General features: G+C 32.4%; 1 protein-coding gene across 1 annotated transcript; it reads right to left on the reverse strand.

Annotated features, from left to right (window-relative positions):
• Nucleotides 1-1191: 1191 nt before the first annotated feature.
• Nucleotides 1192-9014, reverse strand: LOC132053252 (probable ubiquitin-conjugating enzyme E2 26). Its single transcript, XM_059445203.1, has 8 exons — nucleotides 8836-9014; nucleotides 7277-7379; nucleotides 4565-4660; nucleotides 3292-4038; nucleotides 3154-3217; nucleotides 2826-2965; nucleotides 2438-2749; nucleotides 1192-1777 (listed from the first exon to the last, which is right to left on the reverse strand). Exons 1-8 carry the CDS (start codon nucleotides 8865-8867, stop codon nucleotides 1469-1471), a joined length of 1803 nt encoding a protein of 600 aa, XP_059301186.1. The 5' UTR covers nucleotides 8868-9014; the 3' UTR covers nucleotides 1192-1468.
• Between the last annotated feature and the right edge of the window lie 7248 nt (nucleotides 9015-16262).

The raw sequence follows: 16262 nt of genomic DNA on the forward strand, positions 1-16262 counted from the left end.
GGGTCGGACTATGACCCTCGGCCTAAGTTACATTTAGGCACCTAATGATTCGCCCATTTATTGACTCGCACATTTGACCCCTCTAGTGGGGCAATTCACAAAATTGCCCTTCTTTTAGGGTGGTCTTTAAATTTTGCCCCTCATATTTGTAATCTTTAAATTTTGTCCTTCGGCTAAAACCCATGGGTTCCAGGTTCGAACCCCCACTCAGTTAAAAATTAAAAAAAAAAATCGCAAGACAGAGTTTAAATTTCGCTATGCCCCCACCGGCAGAATTTTAGTTATGTTTAATCAAAAGTCTGCCGATGGGGGCAGACTTTGCCTTGAGGCATATATTTTTATTTTATTTTTACTTTTCAAGGTAAACTTTTAGTTATGCCTTAATTAAAAGTGTGCCCATAAGATATAACTAAAAGTATGCCCCATAAGGCGGAACTTTTCCTTAAGGAATAACTAAAGTTATGCCGGACTCGGCATAACTATAAGTTCCACCTTATAAGGCAAAGTTTATGCCTTAAGGAAAAGTTTCGCCTTAGGGGCATACTTTTAGTTATGCCTTAACTAAAAGTCTGCCCCATAAGGCATAACTAAAAGTATGCCCCATAAGGCGAAACTTTTCCTTAAGGCATAACTAAAAGTTTGTCTTATAAGGCAAAGTCTATATCTTAAGGAAAAGTTATGTCTTATGGGGTATACTTTTAGTTATGCCTTAAGTAAAAGTCTGCCCATAAGTATGCCGGACCCACTTGTTAAGGAATAACCAAAGTTATACCAGACCCGACATACTTAGGCCAAGTCTGCCCACGAGGCATGAGTATGCCGAGTCCGGCATAACTTTGATTATTCCTTAACAAGTGTATGTCGGATCCTGCATACACGCGACCCAAACCTTACCTTGCGATTTTTTTTTTTAATTTATGCTTGAACGGGAGTTCAAACCCAGAACCTCATGATTTCTGCGCGAAGCTCAGGGTTGCAACGCGAAGGGCAAAAATTAAAGACCAGCAAAATGGGGAGCAAAATTTAAAGACCACAAGTATGAGGGGCAAAATTTAAAAACCACCCCAAAAGAAGGGCAATCCGCGCAAAAAAATGCCTCTAGTGTCGGGAAAAGCCCACTAAAGAGGAAGTACTCCCTGCCGATTTCGCATAACAGATAATTATGCAGAGAGAGATAGAGAGAGAGAGAGAGAACGGGAATAATAAGCCTACATAAATTATAGTAGCTGGATCTATACATGTCATAAATCAGATGAATACACCATTCATCATTCTCTAAAGAGCTCTCCTTATGCTGTTTAAGAACTCAAAAAAAACAAGAATCTGAATAAAGCTGGAAACAGCATTAGTATAAAGCTATATCATATTTTACCCAATTAAAATTGAACTAGTTGGTCAACATTAGTCTCAATTCCATCTATTGTAAAAATTCAATGTCAGCATCTCTCTACAACCATTCTCATATGGGTCAACCATAATAATAGCTCGCGTTCGCAGGAACAACTGGCACTACTCCTCCGGTCCCTATCTGTGCCAAGGGAAGAAATTTGTCGCAATCCCTTGCACCAATCTCTTTAAATGTATCTATAACTGTCTTGATGAACCCGGCTAAAGAAGCCTTGAAAGTTGGTGAGCAGCTTTTGTCGCCCTCATCAACGTCCTGAACACCACCCCGGACAAGGCTACCTACTTGGGCACCTTCCGTGTATGCTTTACACGCCACGAGAATATCTTGAGCACTTTGAAAGAAATGCCCTATTACAAAATCCTCAAAATGCTGCAGCAAGTAGCACGATTGGAATTAGTAGTTGATTTAGAAGAGAAAATGAACATAGTATGCACTTAAGGGCTTTGGTCCTTTAAGTTAAAAGTTAAACACTTCTATTCTCCGTCAAATATTTAACAATTTATGTTCGTCAAATTTGACGAAAACAGTGGAAAAAATAATATTTAACGATAAACACCCAGAAGTCAAATCCTAAAATATGCAACATGAAAAACTGCATGAGACGCTAAAAAGATATAAAAAGTAGCAAAAATTACACCTTAAAAACTACACCAAACTCTAGAAATAAATCAAAAATAGCAGAAACTACAAAAATTATACCTCTACATGTGAATTTCCCCTAATTTCCTTTTTCCATAGTTTCCCGTCAAATCTAACAAACAGTTGAGTAAATATTTGACGGAGACTAAAAGTGTTAACTTTTGGCGAATTTACAGGACCAAAACTGTTAAGTGCATACTTCAGGGACTATTTTGAATCTACCCTTAAACGTAAGGGACCATTTTGTCATTTTCTCTGATTTAGAACAAAAGCGTAAATGAAGTCAAGAAATAATTTGAAGCATAACAAAAGAACCTATTTGTTTGGAAATAGATGGTCAAGAACCACTGACGAACACAGCAGGCAAACAATTTAAGAAAATATGGTTACCTTTGGTGGCCGCCTCATGGAGAAGACCATTGTTTTCAGATTTAGAATGAACGTATTCTCACTATACCGCAGTGAGCTTTCATCCCCTCTTTTTGTCCCTTCCGAGCTTGCATGACCTGGCTCATTGAAATAGGGCTTTGCATTTAATATCAGCCCCTGTATGGATACCAAAACTTGTAACATAGTAGAAGAACGAGGCATCCATTTCTCCTTCCCTTTGCCACTCCAAGTGTTAAGAAGACTCAGGCAGACTTTTCCACAGTTATACAAATTAGGATTGATTCGAAGGCCAAAGGAATGGTAGTGCACAAGCTAGAAACAATAGGTTGGGAGGTGTTAGGGGTTAAGGTCGGAAAAGGATAAAGTAGTAAAGTAATCAGACACATACCGGCGGAACATTGGGATAATTGCTTGGAAAGAAAACATCAAAGAAGAAAAGGCCATCATGATATGGAGTCCCATCAGCTCCCATAATAACTGCCCTTAACAGATCCATTCTTGATTCGTACACCCTGACAAATATTGTATCTGCTCAATAAAAGATGACCAGATGAGTGTGTGGTTAAGAAAATTGCAAAAAACAAGTGTTTAACTGCATGGAAGGCCGAGCATTTCAGACTTCCATGACTAGACAGAATTTCTAGGATTTGTATGTTAAAATTTCATGGCTCGATGAAAAAAAAATCATAACACCATGTGAAACTTCGCTTGTTTACCAGGCAGATCTTTCTCCAGTATCTTCCATTCTTCCTGTATTTTCTTGGCCCAATTCTTAGGAGGCTGCAATAGAATCATAAGAAGATGAAGCCAAAACTAGTTGAAGTTAGTTTAAATCTTCCTTAGGATAAACTAACCTGGTTCCCTGAAGAAGCCTGTTTAGAATAGTGATGGTCCGAATGATCATCAACAGTATCAAATTTTTTGAAAAGACGGAATTTCTTCAGAGTTTCACCTAATTGTCCCGAGGGAATTGAAGGACTTGCTGCAGTTGCTGCACTTTTATGCAAACTCTGAGGGAAATAGTTCATAGAACCTGATGCATGAGTAAATTCAGATGAAACCGGAGTGGTTTGATTAAGTAATACATTGGTCCAATCAGACATGGGAGTGGGTCCCATGGGGTATTTTGAGAAATAAGACCCACTAGGGGGAATTGATTGGTTGCCCCAACCATAAGAGGCTGTAGCATCGGATGAACCTATTTTCTTTCCATATTGAGATAATGACTCTTCATATATTTTAGATTGGTTATGCCAATCCAAAGTAGCTGTAGCACCGGATGAGTGGATCTTTGAACTATTTACTCCCTCAAAACTCTTCTCATTTGAACTTCCAACGACTCTCCCTGAAGTACTGGTAGTGGTTGACACCGTTTGTTCTTTGATGGGGCCCGACATCCATGGGATTGTAGCCTCAACTCCAGTGGGAATATCCATGTAATCAAAATGTGATTGCAAAACAGAATAGTCGTCATACAGTGAGTCGTCATACAGTAAGTCATCATAACCAAAATCATCTAACACAATTGGATTATCAGATGCTGAAGGGCAGTTGTTCTTTGACGACTGAACCCCATCTACTGGTCCACCGACCAAAATATCCTGCCAGAGAGGCAATTGACAAAATTAGACCCACAAAAAAAGAGATAGCATAGAAGACAGACAAATAGCATGTTTGGCCAAGCTTCTCCAACGCTATAAGTGCTTTTTTTTACTTCAAAAAGTGCTCTTTTGTTTCAGAGTAGAGGTGCTTGGCCAAGCTTCTCCAAATTCAAAAGTCCTTCAAAAGGGTGCTTTTTTTTCCAAAGTAGAGGTGCTTGGCCAAACTTTAAGGAGAAGAAAAAGTGCTTTTGAGTAGTAGAAGCAGAAGCTGTTCTTTAGAAGCTGAAAAAAGTAGCTTCTCCCCAAAAGTACTTTTTTGGAAAACATTTTTTAAAAGCTTGGTCAACCACTAATTGGTGCTCAAAAGTGTTTTTCGCATTAATTAGCCAAACACAAATTGCTTCTCACCAAAAGTACTTTTTTGAAAAGCACTTCACAAAATAAGTTGATTTTAGAAGCTTGGCCAAACAGGCTAAAAGAGAAGAACCAGTAGTTTGACAAGAGCACGTTGGCAGTCTCTGATTACCTTTCCCTTGCCACTAGATTCTACATTTCCATCAACACGATTAACATCACTACAATCTTCATCCACATCAATATCTATTATTTCATGGAAAATAACCTACAAATAATACATTAGCACTAGTATCACGGCCAACAAGAAAGTTACAAGGAAAAAAGACTCAAGCCAACAAAACAATGCTTGTCTTGCCATTAAAACCAAACTTCCAGCAGAATGTCCAGCAAATTTGGACTAAAAAGCATACGTACAATCGTAAACACAATCAATTAACACAAAAGAAGTCAATTTTCTATTTTCCTGAAGAGGCACTCATACATGGCAAAAGATTTCTGAGTTAGGAAAAAGAAACCATTTTTCAGTTGAAAAGAAAACAATATATGCAGGTATCCCTAGTTTTTGCTCACATAAAGGAAGAGGATTATCGAAATGTCAACCTAATGTGTAGATAAGTTCAAATTAACTTCTACAAAAAACAAATATTAAAAAAACAGTACAAGATCATGTAAGTAAATGCCTTCGCATTTTTTTTAAATAACGGTGGTGTATAGGCCAACTCGTGCGCACATTAACTAATTTACCAATACCTACTACTTCTCACCAGCACAAAGTACCAAGTAACTCGGTCCAAGATTTATACAAATGGAAGAGATCACTTTGTGCATCTTGCCTCTGCATAGATTTTTAACTCCGGCCTCCCATGGTTCATTTTAGCTTCATTGACTATTAGGCGACACCCTTTGGGTGCAAATGCCTAGGCACTTTATACTCATTAAACGGACAGCTTGATGCACAAAGCATCCCGCGTTAGTAGGGTCAGGGGAAGGGCCGTACCCCAAGGGGTGTGATAAAATAATAATTTATTGATGTGAGAAAAACGCCAATATAGAAGTGGTACAAAAAAAGTAAACACGCCTAGGCAAGCATGTGGTTCTCTATAAAAGACCCCAATCATCTATATGCTAACAGGAATTTTGTGGATGCACCAGAATTTAAATATTAGCTCTCAACTGTACAAGAACATTTTCCACTCCCAGTATAAATGAGGTATACTTCTCCCAATTCTGTAAGGAGTCCATAAGTCCCAAGATATCTCCCATATCGGTTACGAAATTCTTTCTGTTTCAACAGTATTAAGTTCTGAATAATCTGATTTTCATATGAGGAATACAATCTGTTATACCTTCAAATATCCTACAATTCATTTCTACCGAGAAAATCAACGACATGTAATGGAATAGTAGTACTCCATACTCAGAGGTGTTCACTATGGTGCAAAATAGAGTCTGAAATTTGGTGAGAATAAAGGTGTATGTTTTTCAATTTCTCATGTTTGGTTGGTCAAAATATTTTGGAAAACATTTTTTCTAGGAAAACAAGTTCCTTAAGGATGAGGAAAATGACTTCCCTAATGGAACTAAAGAAAAATGGTTCCTTAAGTGAGTTTCCAAGTTCATTGTCTCCTCCCAACCCACTCAACACCCAAACCCTACCCCTTGACCATCCCACCCTGGAATCCCCACTCCCCACCTTATCCCACCTCCATAATGTTTAACCTCATTGAAGAATCCAAGTAAGATTTTTTTCTGACAAAAAGAAAAAGATTCAATTTTGTGTATCTTCATTCTCTTAAAATCCTTCAAAAACAGGAATAGTGAGGAAGAAGAGATGAATAAAATCAGCAGAAAGAAATTGATCGAGATCCACAAAAATGGTTAAAATTCTGTAGCCATTAATACAATGAAAGAAGAAGCTCAGCATGAAGAACCCAAGTAAGAATTTTTATTTTTATTTTTAAGTTCCAATTTAGCCTGTCTTCGTTCACTCAAATCCTTGAAAAAACAGGGACAGAGGAAGAAGATTTGAATAACAGTAGCATAAAGAAGGTTACATTTGATCTAAATATATCAATCCATAATGAAGGCTTATTAGCAAACCAAGAATCTGCAAAGTGCTCAGAGTTCAATTCGCAGAAACAAAACAAAAAAGAAGAAGTGAACGAGCTTTCAAATTCAAGCGTGTCAAGCTATATATTTATCCTCCAGATCATAGATATCATTTCTGCAGAAACAGCAATAACGAATTCGAAAATATTGATCTGGAAGACGACATTAACAATAACAATAATGGATTAATGATTCAAGAAGAGTCGTCGTCTTACAAGTCTTTATTTTCACTCTCCATAGACTCTACAAGGAAAGGAAATAATAATCCCTCACCAGAAATGGATAGGATTTGGATATATTTCGTACGGGTTTAGTTTAATAGGTGGGCCGGGGCAGGTTCAACAAGGGGTGTGGGTTATTTTTTAGAAATCGGGTAGTTTATCTTATATGGGTATATTTGTTAAGTTTCATAACGGCAGGGGCATAAATAGCCCCAACTTATCACGGAGGGTAAAGTTAGCTAATAAAAGAAAGTAGAGGGGTATTTTTGACCCTTTCCCTAAAAAGAAACATAAATTATCTACAAAGCCATCAGCTTTGAGGATGCACATTTCAGTACTGCCATGCACAATTCTCAAATCAAACTAAATAAGCCGAGAAAAGACAGTAAACTGTACATTGAGGTCAAATGTGTATCAGCAAGAATAATTCAAAGATGCCATTAACATATATTATAGCTGAAAGCGCACTAGCAAAAGGTAAGTAATCCCTTCAGAAACAAAAAAACTGCAAAGAGATAAGACCTTGGTACAAAAAGTACAGATTTTTATACCTCCTTTTGCTTAGGAGACTTCGATTTCGAACTCCAATTGGCAGGTCGCGAGATTTCCACTACCTCAGCATCAATTGAACTCCCACCTGGAAATACTCTTTTCCTGTGCATCAATAATATCATCACAAATCACAAAGCCTCAAATACTTAAATAACGACAAAAACAAGAAAATGATCAACTCGTCTGTGTTTTACTTGGAACAATATACCACCAATATCAAAGACATCCAAACACTTAAAAAACCAAGAAAATCATCAAGTCTGTACTTTGAATTCAATAACATCAAAATCGCAGACCCCCAAATACTTGAACATTCTATTCTTAAAAGAAAATCATCAACTGGGTATATGTAATTCACTTGAAAATCAATACCACCAAATCATAAACCTCCAAAAAATACTTAAGTAGGGATCTACTAGCTCAGTTGGTCGGGTACCTAAACTTTTCCCTTGTTAGTGAGGGTTCGAATCCCCACGTTGTAATCCCCTCCCCTATTTCCCCTTCCCAGCTTCCCCCTATGTAATTAAAAAAAAAAATACTTAAAAGAGTTCTTTTCCCTTTCAAAAAGACAACACAATCATCAACACACTCATATTAATGGTGGAGCATATGCAAAAGAAAATCATTCTTTCCCTATTTACATATTAGAATTTTTCAAAAAATTGAACCCCTTGCACCCCTCTACCCCCCCCCCCCCAAATTCAACTAGTTTGTCTTTTACACTTTTCACTTGGAAATCAATATGGTCAAAAATCACAAATAATACTTTCTGAAAAAACTAAAGCTAAAGAAAAGAAAATGATCAACTGAGTTTGTGCTATTTACTTGGAATTCTTGGAAGTCATCGACACACTCATATTAACAGAGGAGTAAGGAATTCCAAAAAACAAGGATTCTTATAACAAGGGAATACAACAACTTTTATATATATATATATATATAGATGCAAAAAAAAAAAAAAAAAAAAAAAAACATTTTTCCCTATTAACATAGAATAATTTTTCAAGAAATTGAACCCTCTACACTTGGAAATCAGTACAATCAAGAATCACAAAAAAACACCAAATACTTTCTTGAAAATAAAGATAAGAAAAGAAAATGATCAACTGAGTTTGTGCTATTTACTTGTAGCAATATACCATCAATATCAGAGATACCCAAACACTTTAAAAAAAAAAAAATCATTTATGTTTTGTTGCTTTACTTTGAATTCATTAACATCAAAATCACAGAACCCCAAATACTTAAAACATTCTTTTATTAAAAAAAAATCATCAACTGGGTAAAAAAAAAAAAAAACTTTCTTGAAAATAAATACAAGAAAAAGAAAAATGATCAATTGTATTTACTTGTAACAATATTCCATCAATATTAGAGATACCCAAACACTTAAAAAAAACAACAAAATCCTCAATTTTGTACTTTGAATTCATTAATATCAAAATCACAAACCCCCAAATACTTAAAACATTCTTTTATTAAAAAAAATCATCAACTGGGTAAAAAAAAAAAAAAATTCTTGAAAATAAAATGATCAAGTGAGTTTTGTGTTATTTACTTGGAATTTTGAGAGACATATCGTGTCTCCATTGATGAGATTTTGCAGGGAATTGAGTAGCTGGCGATTTTAGGTCTAGCTAATTAAATTCCACAGTTTGCAAACTTCTATATATATATAACACACAAAATTGATTAAGTAGTATCTTCTGTCTCTTCAGTGGATTCTATATTTAAAACATTATATTATAAAAATTGTGTGTGTATTTTGGGTAGTGCTTTTTTCGTTGCAATGTGTCTTGTCTTTATGACTCATTCTTCCCGCCTGGTTAAGTGTACACACACACCTTCGCACCCCTGGTGTTAATATTTTTTTTTTTTTTTTTTAAGTTTCTCAAGTTTGTGTTTGGTATCTGTGTTGAGGCTCGTCTGATTTAGATTCGTATCGCGAAAGGCTCATTTAATTGAGATGAGAAGCACGAAACGAAACGCTCTATAATAAAAAGATTTTTTTTTCCATATTCAGAAGTTGAACCTGGATGAAGAGAGCGTATCCATCCCACCATAATTTTTATTGGTGTTAATCTTTATTTTTAGTTTCTCACGCGATGTTTGGTATTCCTATTGAGGCTCGTCTAATTTGAATTTGTGTCACGTATGGCTCATTTAAATGAGATGAGAAGCACGGAGTGCTCTCTAACGAGTCTTTTTCCATATTCATAATTTGAACCTGGATGAAGAGAGTAGGGGTGTTCATGGTTCGGTTTGGGTCGGTTATTGATTAAAATCATAACTAAACCAATTTAGTCGGTTTTTAAATGTCTAAAACCATAACCAAACCAAATAAAATAATAACCACCGGTTTGGTTATTGTCGGTTTGGTTCGATTTTTCGATTTATGACTAAACGTACCATGAGACTTATCGGAAAACATTAAAAAGTTGAAAAAGACATGCCTTTTTTTTTTGTTCAAACGATAATTTTTATTTATAGTTTAAGGTGGAACATACATCATAGAAATATTTTCATTATTAGTGATAGTTTAGTACTTAGGTTACCCAAAGTTGCTAAACTATTACATATAGAGTTAAAAACTAACTTAAAAACTAACTTAGTAGTGGCTGCACCATTTTTGTAATCTTAATACACATACCTCGAAATAAAGTAGAGCATACGAGCTTTTAGTTATTGTTACAAACATACATATTAATTACACATAAAGACTATCTAAAATGAAAATGAAAATATATGAAATAAAAAAATTTTGTGTAATGATCCTAAACTTTGGGGCAGTACTTGCATTTTGCCCTCAATTCTCCCATTTTATTAGAAAAACTTTGTGTGATGATCCAAACTTCAAATGTTTTTCTATCATTATCCCCAAGGCTAGGGTCTCGACTACAAAGAATTGTGTTTTTCTGCTTTTTAGGAGGATTACTCACGGAAGAAGTATTAGGGCATTATCATGTGCTTGAGTTGCAAAGAAATGCTGATGTTACTGAAGTATCTTTTATAGGAACGTCCAAATCTACAACCTCTGTCTTTTTCATATGAAAAACATTAGAAGTTTAGGACCCATTCAGATAAGAAAAAAAAGGTATAAATTCGAAAAGAAAAAAAAACAACTTAAAATCAAATGGCTGACAAAGAAAGGCTAAAAATTTAAGTTAAAGATATTAGACTCTAATGTGAGCTTTTGTTAGTAGGTTTACACTTAACACTTAAAAGAGTTAAAAGATTTAAAGACATGGGCTTGGACATATTCTTAAAAATATGGGCCTTACATAAACAATCTTTTAATAGTTTCTGTGAAATACTTTTTCTAGATTAAAAATCAAATTAATGATTAAAAGGTTTTTGATAAAATATTTATAATTACTTTGAAAAACTAATATTATACATATAAATAATTATAAAATTTTAAATGTATATAATTTAACTATGTATCACGCATAGTTCGGTTATTTATTCAGTTATTTTTTAATAGAACCGTAATACAAATTAAATATTATCGAATTTTAAAATTTAAAATCAAATTAAATTAAATATTAATTCTTTTATTTAATTTAGTTAAATTTTCGATTTGATTTTGATTTTAATCAAAATCATGAATAGCCCTATAAGAGAGCGTATTCGTTACACTACAGCTTTATTGGTCCCACTAGTATTACTGGCTTTTTCTTAGAGCGATGGCTTGTAGGACGAAAGATATTTTCTTATTTTACAGTGTTTGATTGTACATGAATGTTGACTCCGTCCACTTTTGGACATAAGTCATTTTTTATTATAATAATAATAATTTCAACTCCTAAGGTAGCCTGTTAGAGCTATCCAGATGTTAGTAATACAATGGTTAATTATGAGAGAATTTATATAGTATTATTTTATGTATAGATTTATTTATTCATGTATTAGTTATTTCATCTTCTATTTTATATAAAATAATATATAGTTATTCGGTTCGTCAAAGAATAATATAGGTATTAGTTATAAGTAGATCTCACGGATCGATTTCTAAATCGCAAAACCAAACACCGAGGGAAGAAAGAGAAGGGTGAATTTTATACATGAATAAAACTCACACAACGCCTTATCAAATGTGTGTATAAATTAAGAAAATATTTTAGCTATGAATAACTTTGATAAACTAGCTACTAAATGACCCCTGAGGTGCTTTGAATTATGAGATATGATCAAATCTCTACATGGTGTCATTTATTTGAATATTTTTTGCTATTATAACGAAATGTTGTTATATACTATTTAATTTTTTATTAGGTTTGATTAATTTTTATTTGATTTTGATTTTTTTCTTCTCAATTATGTGACACCTTTAGAATATTGAGAGTCAAGCAAGTTTTTTTTTATCGGGATTTTTTCATAGCCTTATAAATATTATAAATTGTTAATTATTGTGAATTATGATGCCTTTTACGTAGTTTTCAAATATAAAATTTTAATTTTAAAAAACTTAAAAAATTTATGTCTCAATTGACGCAAAATTAAGAATTTTAACTATCAAAATCCGAATGGTGCACCATATTTTGGAACGGAGGGACCCCTGAGGTGCTTTGATTATGAGATTTTCTCTACATGGTGTCGTTTAAAAAAAAAAATGTTATATATATATACTCCTTTCTTCTAATTTTTTGCATTGAGGTGTTCGAAAGTTAATATATGCACATAAATTATTGTGAATTATGATTTTTTTACGTAGTTTTCATATAAAATTTTAATTTTTTAAAAAATTTATGTTCATCCAAAACACCCTCGGTTCAAATCCGAATGGTGCCATTGCGGAGGGAGGATAAAAAAGCATAGGTTTCAATGAAAACTTGACCGTTATAGCGAAATGTTGTTATAATAGTCGTTGTTATAGAGAAATTCGACCATATCTTTTATAAAAGTAAATTATTTTATTATATTGGTTGTTAGTAAATATTTTTGGGTGAAAGGAGGAAAATAAAGTTATTTACTTTGGCGGAAGTTATTTTTCATTATTATATTTCGATAATACTTTTTTTGGTCATAATATTTATTAGATACACTGTAGTAGTATCTTCACGTGTATGTTCGTTAATCTCGATAGTTGGACTTTCTAATTCACGCTGAGCATTATATGGCTAAAACTAGAATGTAGAATTTTGAGGTTGATTCTCTCAAAAACTCCTGATTTTTTTTTTTTTTTTTTTTTTTTTTTCCCCACCCATTTAGGAGGATTTATAGTGTTTCACACTTCCTCCAGTGTGACTCGAACTCCAGACTCCTGGGTCGTGGGTGGTGCTTTACCACCGAGCTCGATTTTGTATTTCGGCCGGGTCTTTTTTTTTTTTTTTTTTTTTGGCACCTTGATAGCTAAGTCATCAAAAGACCAAAATATATCCCTTAAAATTTCTATATAAACTAGCGGTCTATGCCCGTGCTGCGCACGGGCCCAACACTTTAGATTATAGTGCATCTATGTGTATATAGTTGTCTTTGAATGGTGATTATATATATATATATATATATATATATATATATATATATATATTATGTTCAAAGCACGATTAATATAACATTGTAGTTTGTGCTCCGTATCTAAAATTTTATTATATTAATGGTTGCTACGAATACAAAATCGGCAAATTTATTAATATTTTTTAAAAGAGAAGACTTATTTAAAAAGAAACTATTTTCCTCTCTTTTGAGATAAAACAATAAAGAATATTTAAGATCATTGATACTTTTAATTTTAATTCGATTAATTTAAAAGTGTAAAATACTTATTATTTTTTATCAAATTTTGATTTGGATAGTTCTAATTTAAATTATTAAATTAATTTTACATGTTTAAAACAAAACAAAGTAGAAATTGATTTTCTATTTAAACGAAGAAATACTATTTTTTAATTTTTAGTAAATATTAGGAATTTATTTTACTTGTCATGTTGTCTTTTTGCATGGTTTTTTAAGAAAACGTCGATTAGAACTATAATTTGACTAATTTACCTTATTCATTATTTTTTATTTCCATTTGATATATATTTTTCTACGACATTAATCTCTTTTCACATTTATTGGGGTAAGAATAAAAATAAAAAAGTAATTAAATTTTATCTTATTTTAAAATATAAATATTTTAAGTATATTTATTTTAGTAAACATAACAAATAAATGACATGTGGAATAGCAAATACAAATCGGCTTTAATAGCTAGATTAGATCTCGAAATTTGATATAAAAAAAGAAAGAAAATTGTATGATTTGACTACCTAACCTTTTGAAGAAAAGCAATTTCATTTGCTCCCACTAATGGATTGATACGCACGTGTATAGAATCCATCATTATTGACTCAATGAGATACTTTGGAAATTAAATGAATGTTGTTTGATTTTTTAATATGGGGTGCATTTTTTTTTTTGGACATTATTAATTTGCACTATATATATATATATATATATATATACTATGTTCAAAACACGATTAATATAACATTGTAGTTTGTACTCCGTATCTAAAACTTTATTATATTAGTATTTACGACGAATACAAAGTCTGCTCTTTTTTTTTTTACATTATTTTTTTTTACTATGGGGTTCACTTTTTTTTATATTCTTGATTTTGTTAATATGGGGTTCACTTTTTTTTATCGTGAGTTTGGAGATGGTGGGTTCCACTTTTTTATTTTTTTTATTTTTTATATATATTACTTGATGTTGTTTAGTATGGGGTCCACCCTTTATGGGGTGCACTTTTTTTTTTTTGACATTATTAGTTTTACTATTTTTTATGCATATAATATATATACATATATTATGTTAAAACACGACTAATATAACATTAGAAGCCTTCTGTATCTAAAACTTTATTATATTAGTGTTTGCTACGAATAAAAAGTCCGTACTTTTTTTTAATATTTTTTTTTAATATGGGGTTCAATTTTTTTTTTTTAATATTGCTTGATTTTATTAATATGGGGTCCACTTTATTTTTTCTCATGAGTTTGGAGATGGTGAGTTCTAATTTTTTTTTTCTTCCTTTTTTTTTTTAATTGCTCGGTGTTATTTAGTATGGGGCCCACTTTTTTTTTTAAGGACAACGGACGATGAAGCATGAGTCTAAACCCATGCTTTATATGTTTTTTTTTTTATATTGCTTGGTGTTATTTAGTATGGGGCCCACCCTTTTGGACATTATTAGTTTATACTATTTTTATGCATATATATAGAGAGAGACATGTTAAAACACGATTAATATAATATCAATTTGTGCTTCCTATCTAAACCTTTATTATATTAGTGTTTGCTACGGGCTACAAAGTCCGTAATTTTTTTTTTTTTTGACATTGTTTGTTTTTTTAATATGGGACTCACTTTTTTATTATTTTTTTATATTCTTGATTTTGTCAATATAAGGGTCCATTTTTTTCCCGTGAGTTTGGAGATGGTGGGTTCCACTATTTTATATATATATATATAAGTATTTTAAGTATGTTGTTGTCATAATAATTTCATTTGCTCTCACTAATGGGTTGATACGTACGTGACAATAAATCCATCATTATTGATTTAATTGTTTGATTTTCTAAGCATTTTTGTATTTTAAGTATGTTGTTGTGTTTTTTTAATATGAGATTCACTTTTTTTTTTATATTGCTTAATTTTGTTAATACGGGATCCACTTTTTTTTCTTGTGAGTTTGGATGTGGTGGGTTCCACTTGTTTTTCTTCTCTTTTTTTTTTTTAATTACTGGTTGGTGTTTAATATGGGACCCACAATTTTTTTTAAATATTAGTAGTTGTTTAAAATATGTGGGCCACATTTTTTTTTTTTTTAAATATTAGTAGTTGTTTTTAAATATTAGCAGTTGTTTAAAATATGTGGGCCCATATATTTTTTTTAAAATATTAGTAGTTGTTTAAAATATGTGGGCCCACAATTTTTTTGGGCCCACAAACGGACGACGAAAAAGTGCCCAACCCCACCTTTCTATATAGTAGTAATTTTGTCAATATGATACTTCATGTTTAAAACACGATTAATATAATATCATAGTTTGTCTATACGTATTTAAAACTTTATTATATTAGTATTTGCTACGAATACGCATCGTGTTTAATATGAGGCCCACATTTTTTTAACGTTGTTTGTTTTTTAAATATGGGATTCACTTTTTTTTTTTCAATATCGTTTTGATTTTGTTAATATGGGTCACTTTTTTATTGCGTTGATTTTGTTAATATGGGGTCCACTATTTTTTTCCATGATTTTGGATGTGGTGGGTTCCACTTTTTGTTAATACTTGATGTTGTTTAATATGGGGCCCACAATTTTTTTTAAAGTTTAATATGGGGCCCACATTTTTTTTTTACAATTTTTTTTTTTTAGGGCTTGATTAATATGGGGCCCCAATTTTTTTTTTTTTTTATGGGGGGTCCACAACCGACGATGAAAAAGTGCCCCAAACTCCCTCTTCTAAATGGTAGTAAAGTAAAGTAATTCAAGTTCATATTCATTTGATCTCTTCTATATAAATTATAAGGTGGAGGAATCAAACGCTCGCCATAAGTTAACGAACTAAACTACAAATTCTCCTAATAATTATAGTCTAGTTGATCTAAGGTGCCGTTTGGCCATAAATATAAAGAATAAATTCACTTTTTTTGAAATTTTTGAAGTTGGAGTTGGAGTTGTGTTTGACCATAGTTTTTAAAATTGTAGTCTTTGGTGCAATGTAGTGTAAAAAAGTGAAATTTTTTTAAAAAACAATTTTTTTTAAATTTTTGATATTCCGGAATACAACTCCGAAATTATATTCTGAATATTTATGGCCAAACGCCTAAAAGTAAAAAAAGTGGAAAAAAATTTCCAGAAAAAAGTGAATAATTTTTATGGCCAAACGGCTACTAAAACTCCAGATTTTGTATTTCGGGTCGGGTCATTCCGATATTCAACCCAGTTTCATTTCCCTTAATAGCTAAGTCATCAAAAGACCAAAATATATC

This window comes from Lycium ferocissimum, chromosome 4 (genome assembly GCF_029784015.1).
Source record: "Lycium ferocissimum isolate CSIRO_LF1 chromosome 4, AGI_CSIRO_Lferr_CH_V1, whole genome shotgun sequence".
Lineage (NCBI taxonomy): Eukaryota > Viridiplantae > Streptophyta > Magnoliopsida > Solanales > Solanaceae > Lycium > Lycium ferocissimum.

Bases quoted from the DNA above. Each gene is read 5' to 3' on its own strand.
- LOC132053252 (XM_059445203.1), bottom strand. From the start codon at position 8,867: ATGGAGACACGATATGTCTCTCAAAATTCCAA. The intron at 4,661-7,276 runs GTATAAAAATCT...TATTATTTGTAG, and splicing joins AGTCTCCTAAGCAAAAGGAG to GTTATTTTCCATGAAATAAT. The intron at 3,218-3,291 runs GTTAGTTTATCC...ATTCTATTGCAG, and splicing joins AGGCTTCTTCAGGGAACCAG to CCTCCTAAGAATTGGGCCAA.